The sequence below is a fragment of the Silene latifolia genome, chromosome 6, assembly GCF_048544455.1.
Source record: "Silene latifolia isolate original U9 population chromosome 6, ASM4854445v1, whole genome shotgun sequence".
In the NCBI taxonomy this organism is placed as follows: Eukaryota; Viridiplantae; Streptophyta; class Magnoliopsida; order Caryophyllales; family Caryophyllaceae; genus Silene; species Silene latifolia.
This window is the reverse complement of record NC_133531.1, coordinates 12,407,111-12,431,846: the sequence shown is the minus strand read 5'-3', so window position 1 is coordinate 12,431,846 and position 24,736 is coordinate 12,407,111. Positions and strand designations below refer to the sequence as shown.

Genomic DNA, 24,736 nt, shown 5'->3' with positions numbered 1-24,736 from the left:
AATGATAAAAATGATAGATCTAGCTAAAATTAATGTAAACAATACTTTAAATCATCCAACAAAATTAAAAAGAAACATGCTTAAAACATACTTACAAATTAAAGCTCTATTACTTACAAAAGAATCACTAGATTGACATGCTTGGACACATTTATCACTAGATTGACATGCTTGGACACATTTTTTTCGTTACAAAAACAACAATTTTGATACTTGAGAACCGAGTTTGAAGCCAAATAAGTAAAGACGCTGAGACGGTAGACAAGTTAGAGAGAAGACGGAGTGGTAAGGACTAAGGATGAAATGAAGGTTGAGGAAATTTAGTGAGAGATGTGTGGAATGACACGATTTTTTTGGGGTTCACTTTCCATCGTGCAAATGAAAGATTCCAGTGTATTAATCAATATATATAACTAAAGGAGGCTTTTTTTTCTAATTATACTATTAGCATTAGAATTAGGAGATAGTTAATTATTTACAATTTTTCTGTTATACTTAGGAATATAATTTTCCTATTAGAAATGAGAATTAATTAATTATTTTAGAATTTTCCTATTAGAAATAGGAAATAAATTAACAATTTATTAAAGCTTATGTTTCCTAATTATACTATTAGAATTAGGAGATAATAATTATTTAAAATTTTCTATTATAATTAGGAATATGATTTTCCTATTAGAAATGAGAAATAATTAATTTTACAATTTTATTATTTGAAACAAGAAATAAATTAATTATCTACAATTTATTAATATTAAAAAATTATTCATTAATATTTGTCCACTTTTTATTGAATTAGAAGGCCAAAAAAACACTGATATATTTATAATATCCAATTTTATAACAACTTTCGATAAAAAAATGAGGTATTATGAGGCTAAAAAGCTCTAGGCCGAACTGGGTTGTGACAAATATGAATGTATAATACGTACTACATGGAATTTACTCATGTAAAGAGTAAAATGAACGCTGAAATATGCTCCTACGTCTTTTGTTATTGCTAATGTCATATTTAATTATACATAATACGAAGTTTATTTTTCAAATGTCATATGTATTTCTCCTACTAATTTAAAAGTTATTTCTCTCACAATACACTTCAACTTCTATCGATAATTTTTTATTATATTATTTACATTCATTTATCATTATATAAAACTATATTAATCAAAATTTAAATAAGATATTCACAAATTATTGATAAGTAAAAAGTTCGATATCTATTTTTCAAGGAGTATTAAAAGATAAAGAAAGTTGCTGCTAATTTGCAAATCGAAATATCATATTATGACAAATTAGTAAATGTTTTGAAAAACTTTATTGTGCGATTGTTTTACAATTTAAAGTAAAAATGGTACCACGAGTAATAAAATAGATTTGAATGAGGCTTGAGGTAAATTAGATACACTTATTATAGAAATAGTATAAGGTTATGATTCAAATTATCAGATACATTAAAAAAAAGTCATGAAAAACACATAAAAGGGTAAGTGTAGTCTTTCCCTAATATAGTGAAGACCGTTTCTCTCAAACTTTTCTTCTGACAAATTTACATGCATAAAAAACGGTACTATTCAATTATATGGAGCAAACTAATTATTGTTGACGCTATATTTTTTTTTTTTTTTTTTTTTTTTTGTAAATTGAGCACATCATCAGTATAATTTAGGGAGAGATACAAATTGGGAAGGGTGAGACATATTAAGTCATGCATAATACAATGCTTTAACCACCTTTAGGCAAAAATATAAAAATAAATGAAAAATTTAAACCTAAAAGGCGGTCACGTACTTGCCAACTCTTCTATACTTCTCTACCATCTTAATATTCAAATGAAGTTTATGACATTTATTTCATATTAATAAAAAAAATGATTATACAGCTTCGTACAATGTGTGATTTATAACTTTTAGCTAACTTATTTGAACTTGCTTAAATTTATACTCCCTCCTATTCTATATATTCTTCCTTATTTCCTAAAACGGATTATTCGAGTTTTTTTCTTCCCTTTCTTATTTTGGAAACTTTTACTCTTATTTTATTCATTTCTCTCTCTTATCACCAAACCCCACCCAACTCTTTTACTCATATTTTATTACTTTCCTTAATGTTTTGGCCCCACCATTTCTTATTTAACTCATAATTATTCATCCATCTCTCCTACTACCAAACCCCACCCAACTTTTTACTCTTATTTTATTCTTCTCCTTAATTCCCGTGCCCACAAACAAGGGGAAGAATACATAGAATTGGAGGGAGTATATTTTAAGTGAAGAATATTAATTATAAATATGATATAAATAAAGTTTCATCTTTAATTTCCCCAGAGATAAAAAAAAATTCAATTTTTATTGTCTTATAATATACTCCGTACTAACTAAAGATCATAATGTAAAACAGTAAATTACACCACAATCTACTATTTCAATATATCGATGATCAACACTCAAAACAGCACATTTGTTATTTAAATAGTGCAAAAACTCTCAAAATGTTAAAAAAAATGTTCAATTTGTCGTTATCAAACAAAACCTAAGTTTCTGCATTTTTTTTTATGTTCAACTTAAGTTTTACGGGATGTAAAAATGAAGTTCATAAAGTAGCGGATAGGTTTCTGTTAGTTAGATGGACTTTTCAAGAGAGAGATGAAAGCTTTGCATGTTAGACCGTTTTATGTGTGAACCGAAGGGATTAAGTAGTGGGCTAAAGGTTGTTTCGAGTGGGAATGAGGTTCATTGCTACGAGTTGGTTGACTAAAGTTTTTCCTTACTAGATCTAGAAAGGGGATAATAATTATGAGATAATAAAATTTGAATAAAAAAAGACAATAAAAATGAGATGGAGATAGTAAGATTTAATTATGCAATATGAAATAAATAACAAAGTTCGTGTATATATACAATATTCAAACTTATTCAGTTTACAAACATAGTACCTAAACAATTTGTTTGAGTATCTGGAATGGAGGTAGGGGAGAGGACGAGAAAACGACTAGGAAGGGAAAAGGAGAGAGATAAGAGGGAAGATTGCTTCTTAAACTTTTCTTTGTTGAAGGAGAAATAAATTGTCTTCGATAAGGGAGACGATGATCCATATTTTCATGGAGGTGAATATGATTTATGACTTCTTAGATGTAAAACGTGGCAGAAAGGTAGTGATAGTGGTAGTGGATTGAAGGTTGTTTCAAGTAGTAAGAACTAATCACGTGGATCGATGTTTTATTTTGCGCGTAAATTAGTGGGGTGGAGGGAGGTTGCATTTGTGGAGGGTGGTGAGTTCAACGAGGATAGTGATAATAAATAAGGTTATTTATCCGCAAAATATCGCTTGCATTAAAACATATAGGTAACATGAATAATAACAAGAAACCTCAAAAGATCATACTGATAAATTTAATCTTGACCCCATCAATCCAAATTAAATTAAATATTAATTCTAAACATATTTTCTAGAGCAAGGGTTAGTTTCCGTTGGATTGTGGATTTTTCTAGAAGTAAGGGTTTAGTTTTTCACTTGGTTGGATAAATTTGAGAGAAGTTTCGAAGACAAGGATTGATCTTTCAAGGGATGAGATCAGATTGTTTTAGATCATGTGTGTGAATAGGGAAGAAAAAGAGGGGTCTGCGTGAAGGTTTTTGTTTCAAATGAGAAGATGGGGGAAAAACTATTGTTATAGGGGGGGTGTCATAAGCAGACCCAGCCATGTAGTATTGCGTTGGAATTTGGTTCACATTCAAAGGTACGTCTATAGTTTGACCGGGAGATATAACATTTAACTACCTGTATATGTTTTTACGTAAATACCATTTGACCCAACAATGATTAAATTATGGTTGTTATTCTAAATAAGGAGATTTGTTGCATTATTGAGTTGATTATGCAAAGTAGATATTATTGTTTTCTTTGACCAATTGAAAAACAAACAAGTATTAATGAACAAAATCTAAAAACTCTCAGTCCCAAATATCATATATATAAACTTCATATTGGTTTTATTTTCCTAAAAAAAAACAACATTGTCGAGAGTAAGAGTTAGTTTCTATTGGATGGTGGATTTTTCTAGAAGTAGGGGTTTAGTTTAGTTTTTCACTTGATTGGATAAATATGAGATAAGTTTCGGAGACAATGATCGATCTTTCAAGGGATGAAATTGTTTTAGATCATGTGTGTGAATAGGGAAGAAAAATCGGGGTCTGTGTGAAATATTTTGTTTCAAATGAGAAGATGGGGGCCAAGACTATTGCTATAGAGATGGGGTCATAAGCAACCCTAGGCATGTAGTATTGCGTCGGAATTTGGTTCACATTCAAACGTACTTCTATACTTTGACCGGGAGATATAACATTCTAACTACCTCTAAATGTTTTTACATAATTACAATTTGATCCAGCAATGATTAAATTATGGTTGTTATTCGAAAGAAGGGATTTGTTGCATCATTAACTTGATTATGCAAAGTAGATATTATTGTTTTCCTTGACCAATTGAAAAACAAACAGGTATTAATGAACAACTTTTAAAACTATCAGTCCAAGTATCATATATAAAAATTTCATATTGGTTTTATTTTCCTAAAAAAAAAGTATTTTATTAATCAAACACTCTTTTATTCTTATTTCAATATTATGTTAACGGGAATTATTTGTTGGTCATGCGGCATACATAAAATCTTAGACATGAACAATGTACTATATGTCTATATTCCATTTTATTGTGAAATTTATCACATATTATTTTAATATCCGTGCAACGCACGGGCAAGAAAATTAGTTAGACTTATTGGAGGCTTTAGGGTTTTGATAAGGAGAGTAATAAACTGGAGAGGGCAAATTAGCTACATGCAGTTATGCAACAAGTTGATTGTATAGGCTTGGGTTTATGCAACGAGTTGATGTAAATGAGGATTTTTTTCTTTTTTATTATTTTAAAATTTTAAAACAAATATTTTGAAAATTAATTTATATATAACATTCTTATTTAATCAATATTCATTTTTTTTTGTGTTTATACAGAAACACCCATAAAAATTAATTTATCATTAAATGATAGTATAAACGTCACATAAATTCTCATTTAAAACGACACTATCCGTCTTACGGGTCAAGTATCATACCACTTGAGTATATATATAAGAAAAATATGTTTTTTTTATCCTATGCATTCTTATATACACAAGTGATATGTATTAAACCTGTCTTAAGTTTAAGACGTATAGTGTCGTCTTAAGGAAGATTTATTGTAAAAGTCATATACTTTTTTCATATTACTTTTAATGTTAATTAAATTACATGTACGTTGAATCTCTAATTAAAGACTTATTTACATTGTCACGACATTCACATTTAATAACACACATTTATATACTCCTATATCCAACAATAGCGCATGTTATTACGCCGTGCATTTTTTGCACGGGTTTAAAACTAGTTGTGGGTTTAATTGTGGGTTGACAGGTGAGGTATATAATGACATTTTGTGTAAATATAAAAATGGTATAAAGATAATTTGGTAATGTTGTGGGCCAAATAAGGAATGTTACCATTGGTGTGGTACATCCGTATTAGGTAAGTGCTACCATTGATCTGGTATGGAGGGAGTATAAGACTGTAATTTTCAAAAAGTGATTTTTAAAAAGCGGTAATTAACAATTTTCTCAAATTTTAACTAAAAACTTTAAAATTTTCGACCGTCAATAAAAGCGAGCGCCCCTACTAACCGGTAGCTCCACCCACCACTACGATCAAGAACATTGTTGGCCATCATCGACATTTTTAGAGTTCGATATAGAAGGTTCGGGGGGTTCGGGCGTTTACTTCGGTCAGTACACTAAACTCCTCAATCTCTAGAATTAAACCCGAGAGACACACAGAAACACAAAAAAACACTCTCTTTCCTCTCCCATCAAACCCTCCGAATTTCCTGCGACAATGCCCGCATCTCCATCAGGTACTACTACTCTTCACTCTATTCTCCCCTCCTTTCCCCAATTCAATTATCAATTACGTAATTGCTAAATCCGACACACAATTTACTATATCCGACACACTTTGTCAAATAACCATGTCCCCGTTTATGCAGAAGGCCGGCACAAATGGAGAAAAACCCGCGGTCCAAAAACCACCAAACGAAACCGAGTCGAAGACGATGAAGATGAAGACGAAGACGATGATATCGACGAACCTGAAGAAGACGAAGATCTTCACCCTACTCCCAACCCTAACCCTAACCCTAACCCTAACCCTAATTCTAACACGAAACCTAATTCGCATACTAGGGAGGTACTTCCCGGGACCGGGATTCGGATATCGAATTTTCCTCCGGCTGTTAAATATTCTGTAAACCTGCATCATTCGTCTGTGATGACGAATGGTGCTGTTTTGGAGAATGTATCGCATGGGCAGCTGCAGGTGTTGTCTGCTGTACCTGCGGATAGTTCGGGTTTGGTCGGGTCGGATCAGGAAAGTTCGTTTGTTGTTACTCCGCCGACTGTTTTGGAGGGGAAGGGTGTTGTTAGGACATTGTGGAATAGGCGGATTGTACTTCCGCTTCACTCAGGTAGTCACCACACGAGTTTCCGTCTCAATTATTTATTTACCTTTGATTAAAATACGTCTTATTGATAGTACGGTTTATTTTTTTTATTGTTGTTGCTAGACTGGTTTCAGCCTACGGCTGTGCATAGATTGGAGAGACAAGTTGTTCCAAATTATTTCTCTGGAAAATCACCTCATCATACGCCTGAGAAATACTTGGATGCGCGTAATTCTATTATTGCGCAGTATTTGGAGTCTCCTCACAAGAGGTTAACTTTAGGAGATTGCCAACAATTGGGTGTTGGTCTTGAAAATGATGATTTAGGTCGAGTTTTCCGTTTTCTTGATCATTGGGGGATTATTAACTTCTCTGCTCCGTTATCTACCCGTGATTTGTGGAGTGTTGATTCGTATTTGAGAGAGGAGCCCACTGGTGAAGTTCATGTGCCATCAGCGTCGTTGAAGTCTATTGATGCGCTGATTGAATTTGACAAGCCGAAATGCAGGTTAAAGACTGGTGATTTGGATTCATCGGTGTCATTCAGTTATGATGAACTTGCGGACTTGGAAAGTAAAATACGCGAGAGATTATCAGAAAACCGCTGTATTTATTGTTCTCATCCCCTGTTAGTCGTGTATTATCAGTCTACGAAGGAGGTCAGTTGCATTTCTGCCTATTGTCAAATCAACATCTCCTTTTAAGTTTGAGATTTTATTTATTTGAAAGTTTGATGGAGTGCATTAAATTGAAGGAATCAATTATTTTGATGCAAACCAGTGATTTAATTGTAAATGCCGTACGAGTACGATTCCCATTTGTCAAGCACTAGCGTTTTCCTTTAGTTGATAAAACTACTCATCCTTCTATGTGTATATGGGCGTCTTTTCGTACAAGGCCGTCACCCCATTAACGTCCCATTGGTGGATACGCTTTCTTAGTTAAAAAAAAACATCTGTGTTACTTTAATGCTTCACCCTCCAGCTCACGGTGCTTGCAGTAGAGTCAGCGTAACATAGTAAAAAATAGGTCGAGTTCACGGTAAGTAAATAAATTTATTGGTTGCCATTGACGTAATTGACTCTTTTGAGAATTTTAAGGACTATGGAGTGTAGTTTTGTCATGCCACCATCTTTGCGTGACGCGATCTCTTTTTAGTTGTGTTTATGTGTCCTTTTTGATCTTTTGCCTAATCTGCTATTTTGAGCAGGTTGATACATTGCTGTGTCCAGATTGTTATCACGAAAGCAGGCTGGTTGTTGGTCATTCAAGCTCGGATTTCATTAAGGTAGATACGACAACAGATAATGGAGATCAAGATGGGGACAGTTGGACTGATCAAGAGACACTGCTGCTTCTTGAGGCAGTTGAAATTTATAATGATAACTGGAATGATATAGCGGATCATATTGGGACCAAGTCAAAGTCACAATGCATTCTTCACTTTCTCCGTTTGCCCGTGGAAGATGGCTTAATGGAGAACGTAGAAGTACCATGTGGTTCCACTCAATCTAATGGGTCAATCACGACCGACAATGGCAGGATGTGTGTAAATGCTAATGGTATATCATCTGGTTTACAATCTTGTTTTCTGTTCATCTGTTCTCCCATGCTACAAATCTGCATCTATGCATTGCTGTTTTCCGCGGGGAATTTCTTGTAGCCGTTCCTTCGTTCGTGCTGTAATACGCTGTCATCTCTTGCTTGTGCAGGTTTTCATGTTCCAGAATCTGATTCTGAGAGTCGGTTTCCATTTGCAACTTCTGAAAACCCTGTCATGTCACTGGTAAGTGAATGAATACTTTTCCTTTTACTTGGGTATTACTTTATTTCTCTTTGTGCAGGTTATTCTTGAGTACTACTGCTGTTTGAAGTCCCATAGCCCATAGGATGTGTTAATAGTATTATACCTTTTTAAGGGAGTAGAAAATTTTGCTACTAAGATGTTTTATATGAGATCATAAGCATATGAAAACAACTCAGCAATATGGAGGAACTAGGAAGATGACTCTTTCAAAATCTGAGCGTGGGAGCTACACCTTCACGAATAGTCCTAGCCTTTGTTTGGTTGTGAGCGCCGAGTGAGCTAAAGCCTATCAGCCGAGAGCATTTATAGTAAATTCTATTATTGAAGGAATGTGTGGTCGCTGCCCCTGGAAGTTATTTTACCCCTTTCTCATCATAATAACACTGGTCTCTAAACATCTGCCTGCTGTGATTGCTCAAGGCTAATTGTTTTTGCCAATGGTTAAGTATTGAATGGGCTGATACGTTATACGTACCATATGGGAAATTGGAAATTCGTTACATTGATGTTCATGACACTATTGTCTTGACTCAAGATGAACATTTTTGGTTATCATGTATTAAGTTACATACCCAAACTCGAGCTTTGAGGATTGCATCTATGTGCTGATCTAAAGAAGTTTTAGACTGCACTTTTCAGTCATGAGAGAGGATAATTAGGCTGCTGTTCAACAATGCCTTGCATGACCTCTTCAAGCACAGAGAGAAAATGGACTAATAAGATTGCAAATATATGCAAGGATTGAGTAGTGTGGAAATTGAAACTCGAAAAATATGCAAGGATTGAAAACTAAAATTGCTAGAAAAGAGGGATGGGGAAGGGAGAGAGAGTGTGTGTGTAAGAGGGGTGGGGATGGGGGAGAGAGAGAGAGAGAGAGTGTGTGTGTGTATGTGTGTGTGTGTGTGTGTGTGTGTGTGTGTGTGTGTGTGTGTGTGTGTGTGAAATCCTCATGCGCCTTGGGTCCCAACTCCTATCTAAGTTCCATATTTGAGGATGCCGCATCTTTCACATACTGATTTGATGATTTCTAGTTTATAATCTACTATGTGGTAAGTAATTGAGTGGGCTACTCAATTGGGAAATTATTTAGTCTGTCCTCACTCGTCTGGATAGGAGTGATAGGTCCTCTGCTTCGAGACTTGTAGACGTGTAGTTCTTAATGTCTCTCATGGTCAGTAGCAGTTATGATAGAAAGTGGAGGTCCCAACTCCTATCTAAGATTCAATCTTTGGGAGTTTAGGTGGATGTCTAGTTTAGGTTTCAGTATATTGACAAGTGCAATTTCAGTATTTCACTGGTGTTTACGTTAGCTTATGGTGTCGTGAGATGGGGAATTACATTTTCCTGCAGCAGTTCAGTGTATGGTGACTGAAAGAATTTGTTCCTGGTCATTGGTTTCTTGTATCATTTTCCCTCTCTTTGGACAAGCCTGCAGCTTACTTTTAGCTTCTTTGTATTGAAAGGAATGTCACAATACAAGCAGTGATTTTTTTTTTTTTTTTTTTTTTTTTTAGAATTGTTATGTAGATAGAATTGTGTATGACACAATTAATCTGGTATCACCTTGCAGTGTTTTCCCAGATCTGCAGGCCACTTATGTCAATTTTGTTTATGTCTCGAACTTTCAGTTATTTACTGTGGCTCAAATTGGTGTCAATAAGTTGTAGTGCAAATTATTATTATTATTTTTTTTTTCAAATTTGTGAAGCATGTTTGCCATGTCATAATCGTTTCATTTGTAATTTATAAGACTCTTGGTCCTCTACATTTGTAGCATGAACTCGTGAAGTTTCTTCAAGGGATTTAAAGCACTATCAATGCTATAATGTGATCATAAATAATGATTAGAAGTAGTTGACACCCTTTGTCAACTTGAAGAATAAAGCCTCAATCAGTGTTTCTGCTACAGTAAGATCTAGGTTTTAGTTCTGTCAAATTTGCTTTTATCTCTTACTGAAGATGTACTCTCTTCTTGAAGATTGTCTTTAGTTACTGGTTATAGTTAAATTACCTGTGCATCAGCATTTAAAAGACTTGCTGGCCACTAAATGTTACTCCCCCTTGCCATTTTAATTTAAGTTAGTTATCGGCAAAAGCAAAGCAAATGCACGAGGTGAAAAACGATGGCTTATATGTCAAATTTAAATGAGATTACAATTTACATGAGTGTGTTGAGTGGAAAGGCAAAATAGTAAGAAGAATTGGGCGGACCAGCCAAATTTTATTTTAAAAATGGAAGAATTTGATAGGAAAACAGGATTACGGTTTTTTAATATGTTATCCTAACCCGCCTCGAATTTTCTCGTATTTGAATATTGTCCTTTTTACACCGGCAATTTCTGTTTTTCTTCTGGGTTGATTGATTATGTTTCCAAATTTTGCTCTTTTTGTTCTGACATGTGTATGCTTTATAGGTCGCTTTTCTGGCTTCTGCTGTTGGTCCACGAATAGCTGCTGCGTGTGCCCACGCTTGTTTGGGAGCTCTCTCTGAGGAAGAAAGCTCATTATATAGTAACAAGTAGGTTAATCATCACCCCTTTACTCTGTTTTATTTGTGATAAGTTTGGTTATTTGGTCACTTTTGTTTTTTCTTATGATTTTTCAAGTGAATGAAGTCGGTTAGGCACTTAGGCATGAGATAAGTTCTTATTATAAATAAGAGCAATGAAATTAAATAGCATAAACTACAAGTATAAACAAGTACTCCGTATGTTCTAGTAACCTTCTAGTGGACTGGTATTTGTGCTGCATCAATTGTTGTATAGTTGATACCGCTAGTGAAGTGTTATAGTATTGTGAAGTTTGGTAGTTATTATCTATTAGCTCTTGTCATCTACCTTGGGTAGCTGCCCAGGATCTGGATTATCATTGGATTTGGCTGCAACTATATATACTTCCTATGTTCCATTTTTAAACTCTATACTTTTGGATATTTCCCTGTTTGTCTGTTATTTCTCACCATCATGATTTGTGACCCCACATCTTTCATGAGCTTGCATTTTCCATCCCATATTATTAAACTCTTATATTTTTATGCTCAACAAAATACGAAGTTTGAAAATGAATGGAAGATGTAATTCTTTTGTTAGAAGAATAAGAGCATGATTTAAGCATGCTCTTACCATTTTTTCCGCATAATAATTTCCCTAATTCTTATTCCTTTCTTTTCTTCATTGTTTTCTCATTGATAATTGGTTTCAATATTTTAATATCACGCTTCTCGTCATTGCTTCCGTTTAATTAATCATTATCTGCTTAACATTTTGTTTCCACTCCTGTAATCTTCATTTTTTTTGGGTAGTTTCCTAAAATTTGAAGGCTACCCACCCTTAATTATTTTATTACTTGTGTACAAATTTGTTTAACACCAAATCTCGTACTTCTCTATTCTGCCTTTTTCTTAGGAAGACACAAAATATCATCTTAGTGGTTGTTTGGTGCTTACCAAAACAGAGAACTGTAATTCTTGCGAGGAACAAAAGTTGTAGGTTGCTTAGTTAGCAGAATCCACTTGAGCTAGAACTTCCTAGGAATGCGAATTCTATTGTCGGCTAGGTTTTCTGATTAGTTATAATGGGTGAGAAAGGGAAAAGGTGTCAGAGAGGATGACGATATGGTGGTTGATGAAATTGAGGAATGAGGGAGGGCAGAAGTCAAATCTAATAAAGGGGAGGAGGATAAAGGAGGGCCGGATAGGGTGGTTTACGTGAGGACAGAGTGGCAACGTCGTGGTTGTAGGGTTCCTGTGACGGGCAGGTCAAGGCGGGGATTGTAATGGCCGGGAGAAAGATGATAATGGTCAGTGGTAGAAGAAGGGGTGTTGGAAATGGAGGAGGGATTCAAGGGGAGAGTGATAAGTGAGGATATTTTGTATAAAAGGCTAGGATTGCATGTCAGATGATGTATTTATGTATAGGATGATGAAATCTTGTTCTAGGCTCCAAATAAATTTACCAGTTTATGAGTGATGAAGGCGGGGGTGATTTAAGATCGAATGAAATGTGGAGTTGTTTGGGGAATGAATTCAGGCCTTTTGGGGAGATAATGATGAGTATACTCTGATATCTTTTTTTTGTCTATTTTATGAGGAGGACCACTTTATGAGCAATGAAGAGCGAGAGAAGATTATATAAGCATGCAGCCTATGTAGTGTATCTATTAGGTGAATTAGGTCTACAAAACCTGCTGAATTATGACTCATTTAATCAAGAACTAGTATAGATCCCGTGCATGCATGCACGGTATATATATAGAGCCGCTACTTTTTAATGTATTATTATTTATAGATTTTAAATTCACACTTCATTAATTTTTCATATCTAGAGAATTGGTGAAGTCATGGAATATGTATTTTAATGAAAATAATTTTTTTTTACCACAAAACTAATGATTTCAATTAATAAATTCTATCAAATAATTTTAATGATTTTTTTTGTCATGAAACTAATAATATCAGTTTATATATTTTTTATACAAAATAATTATGTGTGAAGTCATTCTCAAATACATAATAGTAGCACTAATAAAATATTTAGGAGTTTATAATTTTTAGATTTATACTAGCTTTGTTTTATTTTAATTAAATTAAATGATTATAATTTAGAGTTTAGAAAAGGCTATAGTAATTAAAAGATTATATATAAGAGAGAATATATAATTTAATGAAAGAAAGACTTGTTTCCTTATTTAACCGGATTCCTTTTGGAGGGAAAACTTTAGAGAAGTTTTATTCTCTTAGTATATAGGAGATTGCAATTGTTAATGAAGCCCCTTTTCAAGTGAAGGGAGAGGAAAAGATATTGGATGGAGAAATGGATTTGCTCTACATGTCACTATTAATTCCAGTCATTTGGTAGAAGATGCAGTGATATGTTCGTTCCTCAAGTTAATGCCGAGTATTTTGTACATAATGTGGGACTCTAAATCCTAGTTTGGGTGTTCTAAAGCCTGGTTATTGATGTATCTTACATTAAAAGGAATAATTTAGTATGGCCGGTAGTTCATCCTAGGGCTTCGGAACATCAAACGATACTTTTTAACCAGCGAAATTTCATGTTTCCATTTGACACTTGTTTACTAGTATGAGTGCATTTCCTGACAATTCTAATTAAAATATACTGTCTGGCTTTTGTACTAATTGTCCACTTGTTTGGTCAAGGCTGTCAAGCTTACTTTCATCTCATTTTCCGTTTGTTTGATTTTTCTGAAGCGTGGTAAACGTTGTTGTCATATGATATCAAAAGCTTGAGAGCAATTGTGAACGCTTTTTTTTTTATTTTTATGTTTATTTGTATTTTGAAGAATCGATTCAGATGAGAGACCTTTGGAAACCAGAAACTATAGTCAGCAGAAAGGTGAGCTGTTTATTTTTGCTATGTTCTTTTGTATCGTTTTTTGTGTTTGAAAAATGGAATATTTTTCGTTTCATATACTATACAGTTGAAAACGTACCGTTTCTTGATATTATGCAATTTATCTTTCACAATTTAGAAGAGAACTTAGGTGGACAAGTTCCAAACAATGCAAATCAAGAAGCTTCCCCTTTACCTTGCGAAAGAGTAAAATCCGCAGCAAAAGCTGGTCTTGCTGCTGGTGCAGTAAAGGCAAAGCTGTTTGCAGATCATGAAGAGCGGGAGATTCAACGCTTGTCTGCCATTATTGTAAATCATCAGGTAATTAATATTGGAGCTTGAACTTTCTTCTGTCAATGTAGTGTTTTTACCTGCTGGATTCTCTTGAATTTGTGATTACGACTTAAAAGCCATATCAAGAGGTGTTAAGCCATATCAAGAGGTGTTATGGCAGAGACCTGAAAGGTATAGGCATGTCAATTTGGCTAAAAGTTGTAGGTAACCCTTCTCCTGTGCTTAAAAAGCTCCATCTTCTTTTCTTTTGTTTGATTTTCTGGCATGTTACCACAACTATGGCCCTGTTCTCTTTGTAAATGTGTCCTAGTTCATAATTATCTTTCTCTACATCCTTGGTCTATGGATGTATGATGCTTTATGGCTCGTCTTTCTTTTTGATAACTAAGAGGTAGTATTAATTAAGGACAAGAAGAGTGGCGCCCATGTAGAAAAACACACCATATGAGTGGCGGCCATATACAAACTTCATGCCTTCTCTTAAGGTAGAAGATGGATAAGGATTAATTCCTTTACCAAAAACGAAGAAGATGGATATGGATTAACTTATAGAGCAAGGATGGTGTCCAATTTTCCCCTAGGTGCCCTAAAATCTTGGAAAGATTTCTCCTGCTTGTTGAATCTTTTTATCTAAAAACTGGAAATTGACAAACTATACACAACAAAATTGGGCTGGCTGACATGGGTGGGCCAGTCGAACAAATACTAAGGCGTGGCCAGGAATTGTGGGTTACATGCTATTGCCAGTAAGTTTAGAGAGGAAAAGTGATGGGACAAAAGAGAGGGGAAGGTACAGAGCATGGGAGGAGAAGATGAATTGCAGACTTGCAGCAAGCAATTGTGGAGAAATTGTATTTTAGTGCTGAATGGGAAATTGGAGTATAGTATGGTGTATCTTATTGGTTGTTTGTTAGATAAGTGTGCATGATGTAACTACTTTCTCAATCTTGTGACCTAATCTAGGCTCAAATCTAGGTAGGTCATTGTTCTCATTAATATGTACAGAGATTTGAGGAATTAAGTGCAAAGAGCTTCATTTATGATGGTTAGCGTGATTTATCATCTTGCCCTTTCTCGTTTTATTTTACCTTTTCTACTTTCACCTGAGGACCTCTGCCGCCGTTTTTTTATGCCGGGATATTTATATTAGCAACTAATAAGTGCTCAAGCACCAAAAAGTCGGTTTATACTGCAAATGTGAAGATTTTGATTAATTTCAATGTGGGGTGTGTCTGTGGTCTCTTTCTTCTCCCACTTCAGCACCTCTGCAAAACAACGTCAGCTGCCTCTAGAAATCAAGGTTTTCCTCTTTTCAGGGCCCCCTTGAGTTGGTTATTACCAGTTTTAACTCAGCATGCTCCTTTAGCCTGTTGGACATGGGAAATTTCATTGTAAAATGTGGTCACTTCACTAATTGTTCAGTCTTTTTACACAAGGGAGTTGGAAATTGGAAGTTGACGAACATAAAAATTTAATAACAGTGTACAAACAATACAAATTGAAAGAACTAAGACTTTTGGCTGTGTCGGTATGGGTGTGTTTTTCGGTTTGTGTAGTTTTTGACAGGTCTTTTATTGTTTTGGGACTTTATTTATGGATTGAATAATATCTTGCTTATGATTGAATCGGTTTGATGGCTAAAATTTCTTGAATGTTATGTTTTATATGTCTAGCCGTAACGTAACCGAAATTTGTGGTTAAACAGTTGAAAAGGTTGGAATTGAAGCTGAAGCAATTTGCTGAAGTAGAGACCTTGTTAATGAAAGAATGTGAACAAGTGGAGAAAACAAGGCAAACACTTGCCGCAGAGAGGACTCGTGCTTTAGCAGGAAGATTTGGGCCTAGCGGAGGTACTTCGCCTATGAATTTGCCTGGTGCAGTCCCCCAGGTTATGAATAATAATAACATCAACAACAGCAGGCCGCCAGCTCTGTCAGCATCACCTTCACAACCTGGTGTTTCTGGCTATGGCGGTAGCCAAATGAGCCATCCGCAGATGCCATTCTTGCCACGTCAGCAAATGTTTTCATTCGGGCCGCGCTTACCACTTTCGGCCATACATCCTTCTTCCTCAGGCTCATCTTCAGTGTTTGGTACTCAAGGGGCCAGTCAGCCTTCTCTTAATCATCCTGTCTTGCGACCTGTATCCGGAACAAGCTCAAGCATGGGTTGAAAGCTATTGTGAGATTATGTTGGTTTGTAATTATTGGACTCTGGACTGGGCGAATGAGGAAACAGTGGCTACTCTTGAAAGGGTCTGAAGATGGTTCAGTTTGGATTAGCGCGACAGTTTCTGCTTGGCTAGATCAAAGAGTCGGGAGTTAGAGTCAGATATTCAGGGATCACAACTAGTTTCATTGTCATCTGTTCTTTTGTTATGGGGTAGTAAGCTATAAATCTTTCGGATTAGACAAATTTGGCATTGTAAAATATATTTATTTGTTTAAATATATACTAGTGTAGATCTCGTTCGTATGCACGACTTTTTTAAATTGTCATATATAGAGAGCTTAAAAATTAGAGCTAATAAGTATTTAAGTGCACTTAAAGTTTTATTTTCAATCATTTACAATATGTATAATAATAAGAGTTAGAATAGATAAAATTTAGCATTTTCATTCTGAACAAAGTTGATCGTGCAATTGAAACTATTCTTGTCAAATACTCCCTCCTATTCTACATAACCGTCTCATTGTGAAAAATGCACAAGAATTAAGAAAGTGAGTTTAGACCACACAAAACAGACAATGGGACAATTATGTGAATATATGGAAATGGAATTGAATTTGGACCACACAACACTTACCAAAAATAGACAATGGGACAGTTACCCGACTAGACAGAAATGGACAATGGGACGATTATGTGGAATAAAAGGGAGTAAGTTATTTATAAAAAAAAAAATAAGGTAGTTTGTTTAACTTAAATAACATGAGTATTTTTTCGCATTTAAAGCCTCTGATTAAGCATAATGAATAAAATACTTTTAAGCCCAATTATGAATGTTGAGATGTTTTCATGTTCGATAAGATAGCGTGACATCAACGAGTTATACATTAAGCCCAATATATGTCTAGAATTATTTCCTAAAATTAGGCCCAATTTTCTAGTTTTCTTATTGTTTTAGTTGATAGGAGTAAGAAGTAAATAGGAGTTGGATCTCACCGCGGTATTTTAGTGGCACAACATACTTTTCTTGTCCTTTTTTTCTTCCTTAATAATATTATTATGGTGGTTTTTAGGAAGGTTATACAACGATTTTTGTGTAAAAACATCTTATATAAATATTTGTGGTTTAATACGGAGTAATATTATTGTATTGGACTAGCAAACTGTCTGTCCTCGCTTATAAGAGAGAAATCTTGAATAATATTATGGTGTTGGACTAGCCAAGTGAGTTTTCTACATTTGGTCGTCATGGAACGGCTGGCCAAAAAGAGTTTTGCTCAATTCCCACTTGTTAGCGTTCCTTGAACTTTATTATTATGTGTGATGATAACCTAGGGTCGGGCGTTTTCGATATTGTATCCAATCTTCATGCTCCAAAGTCCTCATTGTAGAAAGATACGGAATGAACACAAGCAAGAATATATACAACAATACCTTTCAAGTTTCAACCTAAGGACTAGCTTCTGATTCTACGATAAATAAGATTAGGTATGCACGATCATGGCAAACGACATTCACACGCAACAATGTACTACATATAGTGACTTGCCTCGTGAATTCCACCAAAGAACTTCAAAGTAACTTAGTCGTAGCTTTTAATCTGGCTAGTGCCAACAACATCAATTCACAGTTAATCATGTATTTTCAAGATCGAGTTTCTACGTCCGATATATACAGCAGGAACAATACCTACCTACTCCTGTACGTGCTTGGATTCACTGCTATGGAATTCCCATATCGAACTGTTTTCTGGCCTTGACCCCTTTACTGAAACAAAGCAATGGAGGATACGAGAAATTTGTCATTCAAAGATACAAATTTGAAAAACACACAAGACTCATATATGACCAACATATAAACTCCAGAAATATTCATTTGAAAAACACAAAAGTTAAAAGACTCCATAATATGACCAACATATTAAGTCCGGACTATACAACTAACTGAAACGGAGTAATATGCATTTGGAGTAATATGCATTTGAGTTGATCTCGCATATGTGAGACCCTTTCACATATGAGACTGTTTCATACAAGACTCACTAGTCACTACTTAAAAAAATCAGAAAAAGGAGGGACTTACAGTGTACTGTGGGCGTGTTCGAAAACCACCAGGATAACATCTAGGAACGAGTCTGCCTGAGCCTATATTATATCGAGCGTCATAAATGATACCTGAGGGGGGAAAACGGTAGCCTGGCCAATTAGTAGAGAGCAAATAAGCGGGTCGTAAAACATGATTTCTGTAGGGCGTAACAGGTAGGTGATGAGTCTGATGACTACGAGGAATCTGTCGTTTGCGAGAATCTGACCTATGATGTTTGTTTTGGTTTACTGACGATGAGGAGGATGCTTTTCGTTTCCTCTGGGGATGTGAGTCTGAGATGGCAGCTGATAGGTTGGGGGAGGGTAAAGTAGGTTCAGATGCTTCTATCTCAGTTCCCAGATCACAATTTCTCTTTCTCTTCAGCAGAAATTTTGTTGGTTTCGTCCTTACTTCCATCTCTTTTTCCAGCTGTGTGATACGTAGTTCATGGGGTGCAGGTGGGTATATCGATTCGAGCTTAAAATCAGAAATACACCGAAGCACATTTCTGAGGGCACTTAACTCCATGTTGGCCGCATCATCCTGAACATTTCAAATTACTCCTAAAATAAGTGTACGAGAACTAAAAGGCGAGAACCAAATTAAAATGCTGAACTAGGAATAGAGATGCAAGCCTTAGTCTGAAAATGACTCCCAGTGTAAATGTGTGGATTAAAAGTTGTCATCTACATTGCATGATCGTAGTTTAGCAAGATCCATATAAAAGCTCACAGAAGTTATTAAAAATCATTTTTAATATATAAGTGCAAGGCAATCCTAACTAGACCAAATTGTTAAGAGTCCAAATGACACCTCGTTTTCTCTGTAAGTCCAGGTCTTCAAGGGAGACTGAGCCGTAAGCTCTGTTTCCATGGGTTCTTACGTTCATGTATTCCATTTTACACTAATCTAGGTCCATTGGAACAAAGTTTGGCTCTACAGAGATGTTGTTTGAGCTTCTCAATATCTTCTCTTAAAATAGAGATAGTTCCATAAAAAAATCACCTAATCTCGTATTAGCTGTAATTTGAATGTGCATTCAAGTTACAGTTCTTCATGTTCAGTAGTTGCGAGTGGAAGACCAAGAATAAATATTGACTTGAGATGGATCTAGTTCAGTCCTTAATAAAGCAAAACCAGCATACATGGCAGCAGAAAAGTCTTATAAGTTGCTAATAAATATATTCCGGCAATCGTTATACTAGGTATTATTATAGTTAAATATGATGCAAAAAAAACCTGAGCTGTTCCACTGGCTTTCTTGATTATCTCTTCCGCCCTCTCACGGACATGCTCCAGATGGGCGTTCAACAAAAAATCCGGGGGGAAAACATCTTTCATCTTGAAAACACAGGTGCACATAGCTGCTTGCAGATGTTTGCGTTCCGCAATCAAAGATTCAAGTAGGCCTATTGAAGTATGAAAAAAAGAAAATATAGTCAAATACCAGGGCATAGTAAGTAAGGAGAACTCCACACACCCCTTTTTTCCTAGCCAACGTTGTTGCTTTTTTAGGGGCACTCTTGTCAATTAGTAAGTTGAAAATTTACCTAAAAGGTAAGAATCCAAAGAACCATCCATAAACAGAAAGTGGTTAGAAATCAAAGAACCAGGAGTAAATGCATAGACATGAGCCCATATGGATGGTGGAGACACGAGCTGAATTCTGCGTGCCTACAACTTTTTAGGCCGTTTCAGTGTCTCCAAAAAGCATAACCAAAGAGTACCCAAAACTCCAAGAGACATGAAGAACCATATATAACTCGCTTCAAAAAGAAGTTCTGCACATTATGATGACTTTCTTATCTTTCTTTGTATATTCACTCTCTTTTTTTTCTTGTGTTTCCTATCCTTTTAGTTTTTCTCTACACTTTATCTTCCTTCTGTTATTTTACTGGTCAGTAACGGTTTTTGATGATGATTCAGTTAGATAACTCCTAATCATTTTGGAATCAAGGTTATGTTGTCGCTGTAATCAATTTTAGTTGCAACGGTAGTTAGGGCTTGGGAGAGTTTTTCACTATATAGCAATATTTAATACAATTATATCCTTATATCCCGATGTATTAAGACAATATTCATGTCAAAAAGTTAAAATAGAATGTATTGATTCTGCAGGAAATTAAAAACTCAATGTAGCACATATACATATACTTCCAAGGAGAAGGAAACTGACCGCAATAGAAAGATTGTTCGCTTTTTTATAACTTAAATGCTAATAAAAGATTTAAGAGGTATAGTTTGAGTGAAGAGTAACATCTTCTCCATGGCTGCTTGGGAGGAGCTAAGAAAGTAAAGCAGATATATGAAGTGAGACTATACTACTCTAACAATAGAGCTAACGACGCGATACCCTGAAGGGGCAATTTCCAATGCTACAGCATTCGGCCGAAGGGTAAGCTTTATAAATGTAGCAACAATTGCAGAACTGCTTAATAATCTTTAGTACTAGCTCTCCAGTACATATGAATGTATTATGATAAAAATTCTTCCTCATTCAACTAGTCAGCTAGGTAAGCTAAGTCGATTTAGAGGATCTAGTTGCGGGAGATGGACACTCGCATATACTTTTCAAGTTCAACTGGCAAAGACACTAAGGGCTTGTTTGGATAGCAAAATAAGAGGGAAGGGAGGGGAGGGGAAGGGAGGGAGGAGAATGGAGGAGCCCGAGGAGGTGATTTTCCTTCTGAACCCGTTCCTTTGTTGGAGGGGAAATAATTTGGCTTGGAGGGAAATGGAGGGGTCCAATTTTCCTCCCTCCAAATCTCCCCACCTCCATTTTGCTAACCAACAAATGATTTGTCATCCCTTCCCTCCCTTTCCCTCCAAATCAACCAATCCAAACGCACCCTAACAGTTGTTTATTTTGATCTCTAAAGTTCGAGTAGTAAAGAGGGAGATAGTAATTTCTGGAATGCAATCATGAATTCCTACTGAATAAGTTGAGAGTTTTCCAATTTCACTTAACTACTGCTACCAAATGATAAATGCAGCACGCTCCTTTCAGTTCGATTCTTAAGTAGGCATTTCGTCTAAAATACTCCTAATGATTACTAACAAAGAGAATATAAATCAGTGAATAGGCATTATCCCAGAACTACTCATCCAACAAAAATCTCCAGGAAAATTCCAAATGAATTTAAGGAAAACAACTTAATCACGCAGAGAAAAATAACAAAAGCGTAATTTCAGATTAGTTATTCATCTCCAGACACAAAATGGTTAAGTACACTGACCCAATTAAATTTTCCAGTCCTTATTACTCGAAACATAAACAATCGCGATTTCAACTCATTGCAATGCATGTACTTCCAAGGAAGGAAATATAAAAACTGACAACAATAAATTGCTAGCTTTTTATAACTTGAATGCTAATTAAGAAGTAAACATAGTTTAGGGTGAAGGGTAACGTGACTACTAACATCCTTTCCATGGCTGCTTGGGAGAAACTGTGGAAGTACAATGGCAGAGAAGGGAGACAATGTTATTCTAACAGTGATCTAACGAAGCAATTCCCTAAGTAGAGGACAATTTCCAATCCTTAAGCTTTCCGACATTGGGTAAGCTTTATAGATGTAGCAACATTGTAGAACTGCATCATAATCTTTAGCACTTGCTCCTCTAGCACATACTAGTCTATTACGGAGTATGATGAAAATTCTTCTTCATTCTACTACTAGTCAGCTAGGTAAGCAATGTCGATTTAGTTGCGCCTAAATGAATGTGTACTTTCCAACTGGCATAGACACACAAGGTTACTAATCAATACTCCTAAAAAGACGATTAATAACAAAGAGGAGCATAAATCAGTGAAGAGCTAAGCATCATGCCATCGTTCCAAAATTATACACCAAACATCCTTCACATCTTTCTAAGGCAGGTTAACAAAAAATCCTCGGGGAAAATACAAAGTGAATGCAATGAAAATAATTTCATTATCACACAGAAAAATGATAAAGCATAAGTGCAAAATATTTTAGTTATTCATCCCCAGCCACAAAATGGTAAAGTATGCTGACCAGCTTAAATTTCCCTGTCCTTATTCCTCGAAACATAAACAATCGCGAACTGCAGGAGCACTGACATTGACTGAGAACATACCCAGTACATATCAAACTGAAACATATGCAGAATAAAAAACCAATCACATTTAGATAATCTGTAACGAAATAGGTCCGAAAAGTACCTGTAATCTCCTCTCTCCGATCAAGGATGTTTTTCTGCCACATGCTAACCGTCTCAGTATACTTGGTGAGATATGTTGCAGTAGCTCTTGCATCATCATTTCTGAAGACCAATTGTATTTCAGCGAACAAACTCGAAGCAACTACACTAGTTACTGCCAAATCCTCTGCCTGAGGGTTCTCACTAATCACTTCATTCCCCCGTGGCACATTGCAACAATCTTCTGCTAGCTTCCCCTCCACATATTGTCGTTTAAGAACATCATCTGCCTGTTTGAACAAATTGGTACACTTCTTGATGAGCACCGCTTTCAAGTCTGCAACCCTGCCACTCTGATTAATTTCCTTCTCTAACCTCAGAGCCCTACTAGTCTCACCAATTTGTTTCTCCTCAAATTCCACCATGTTTAAAGGCTCCCTGACTTGTTTCTCAAATTCCGTCATCATTTCTGAGTACCAATTGTATTGACAGTGATCAGAGTTACTATCTTTGAAACCCACGGTGTTCGGCTCAACTTTTATGGTACCATCAACATCCTCATTCACCCGTATCACCCTTTTATCGTTGATCTCCTTCTCTTTTAACTCTACTGCTTTCAACCTACGATTAATCTCCTTTTCCTTTACCTCCAAAACCTTCCATTGTTCATTTATCCTCTCTTGTTTCAACTCCACTTCTTTGCATTTTTCAACAATTTCGTTCTCCTTCAATCCAAGCTCCCTGTGACTCTCAACCAACTGATCCTTCTTTAACCTCAGTTCTTCACAACACGCCTGGAAACCCTTATTGATATCCTTCTCCTTCAATTCAAGCTTTCTTTCAAGTTCAATCAATTCCTTCTCCTTCAAGTTCATATCATTTTCACGTTCCTTAATATTCTTCTCTCTGATCTCCACCTCTTTACCCCGCTCATCAAGCTCCTTCTTTCTCCCTTCCAACCCTCGACTCGTTCCATCCATCCCTTTCCTCCTCTCAGCCAACAATCTACGCTCCTCGACAATTTCCTTAGCTCTGATCTCCAACTCTTCTACAAGTTCCTTCATTTCCTTCCCTCTCAACTCCTGAACTCTACTCCGTTCCTCAATCTCTTTCTCTCTCACCTCCAAACCCCTACAATTTTCTTCAACCCTCCGCTCCCTCTCCTCCAACTTCATAAATTCCACCATCCTCCTCGTCTTTTTCGACTCAAGCACTTCAATCTCCTCCCTCATTTCCCTCTCTTTCACTTCCAAAACTATACACCTATCCATAACACCCTTCTCTTTCGCCTCCAAACACCTACATTCCTCCTCAATCTCCCCTTTCCTCACCTCAAAACTTCGTAATTCTTCATTCAACCTCGACTTTTTCGACTCAAGCGCTTCCCCTAACTCCCGAATCCCTTTCTCCTTAACAGTAAGAGCTTCATCAATAACCTTCTCATTAAATTCCAAAATTTTCAATCTTTCGTCGTACTCCGTCTCTCGCAATCCTAACTCTTTCTTTCGCTCCTCAATCTCCTTATTCTTCACCTCAATCACCTCCCAACATTCCTCCACACTCACCTCTCTCACGTCCACCTTCTTCGCCTTCTCACTCAAACTCCTCTCCTCCACCTTCAATTTCTCCTCTCTAACCCTAATTTCACTCAACATACTCTCAACTCTACTCTCATCCGTTTCGAGTTTTTTAGCACGGTTTTCCAAGGAAGCTTCAACCATGGCGAAAGAACTCTCAACACTCTTCCATTGTTCGTAAAGTGCTAAAAGCGGTACTGCATTTAACTTAAAATTATCTACAGTTTCAGTTATTTTGTTGAACACTGACCTTGGAAGTGACATCTCTGATGACGGTGATGGAGGTTCCGCCATTGATGACGTACGCGAAGCTTGCAAAGTTGGTGGAATTGCGGAGAAGTGAAACCCTAGCAAAGAGAGAAGTGATCAAGCAATTGCATTGTTGAAAGATTGGGGGAAATTGGGGAATTTTGCTAGAAATGGAAATATTCAGAGTAGTTTTTGGTGCTCTGCAGTTATAGTATAGGTGGACGTGACAAAATGAGCATGTGGCATGCTACATAGTGGGACGGGTTTTTGTTGGTCACGAATACGATTGTGTTGATGCGTCACTCACGTTAGCTACTAGAGTACTAGGTGAGCTTAGATTCTGGTTATGAGACGGTTTTATACGGGAATAAATATTACTTAATAATATTTTGTATTAGATTTTATTTCAAACGAGTTAAATAGACGATACCAAAAAATGTATTTTCTTACATCTAAATCAAATGTAACACTTTAATATAATACTCCTCATAAATATTAGAGAAGTGTTA

The 24,736-nt window shown here is 35.9% G+C and overlaps 2 protein-coding genes across 5 annotated transcripts; one reads left to right on the top strand and one right to left on the bottom strand.

Annotated features, from left to right (window-relative positions):
• The first annotated feature begins 5,726 nt into the window (after positions 1-5,726).
• Positions 5,727-16,456, top strand: LOC141586377 (SWI/SNF complex subunit SWI3C). 2 transcript variants are annotated; one of them, XM_074407584.1, is made up of 9 exons: positions 5,727-5,946; positions 6,079-6,555; positions 6,655-7,190; positions 7,742-8,093; positions 8,244-8,317; positions 10,753-10,856; positions 13,640-13,692; positions 13,829-14,010; positions 15,689-16,456. In XM_074407584.1, exons 1-9 carry the CDS (start codon positions 5,928-5,930, stop codon positions 16,154-16,156), a joined length of 2,265 nt encoding a protein of 754 aa, XP_074263685.1. In that variant the 5' UTR covers positions 5,727-5,927; the 3' UTR covers positions 16,157-16,456. The 2 variants fall into 2 exon arrangements, with proteins under 2 accessions (XP_074263685.1, XP_074263686.1); XM_074407585.1 differs by having other exon boundaries at positions 5,820-5,946; positions 13,832-14,010.
• A 1,257-nt stretch (positions 16,457-17,713) lies between these two features.
• Positions 17,714-24,450, bottom strand: LOC141586376 (uncharacterized). Of its 3 annotated transcripts, XR_012519512.1 has the most exons (5): positions 22,424-24,450; positions 19,477-19,646; positions 18,464-18,780; positions 18,235-18,326; positions 17,714-17,919 (listed from the first exon to the last, which is right to left on the bottom strand). XR_012519512.1 is itself a non-coding variant. In XM_074407582.1 (4 exons), exons 1-4 carry the CDS (start codon positions 24,270-24,272, stop codon positions 17,917-17,919), a joined length of 2,568 nt encoding a protein of 855 aa, XP_074263683.1. In that variant the 5' UTR covers positions 24,273-24,446; the 3' UTR covers positions 17,714-17,916. The 3 variants fall into 3 exon arrangements, 2 of the variants coding, with proteins under 2 accessions (XP_074263683.1, XP_074263684.1); XM_074407582.1 differs by having other exon boundaries at positions 18,235-18,780; positions 22,424-24,446; XM_074407583.1 differs by lacking the exon at positions 17,714-17,919 and having other exon boundaries at positions 18,217-18,326; positions 22,424-24,440.
• Between the last annotated feature and the right edge of the window lie 286 nt (positions 24,451-24,736).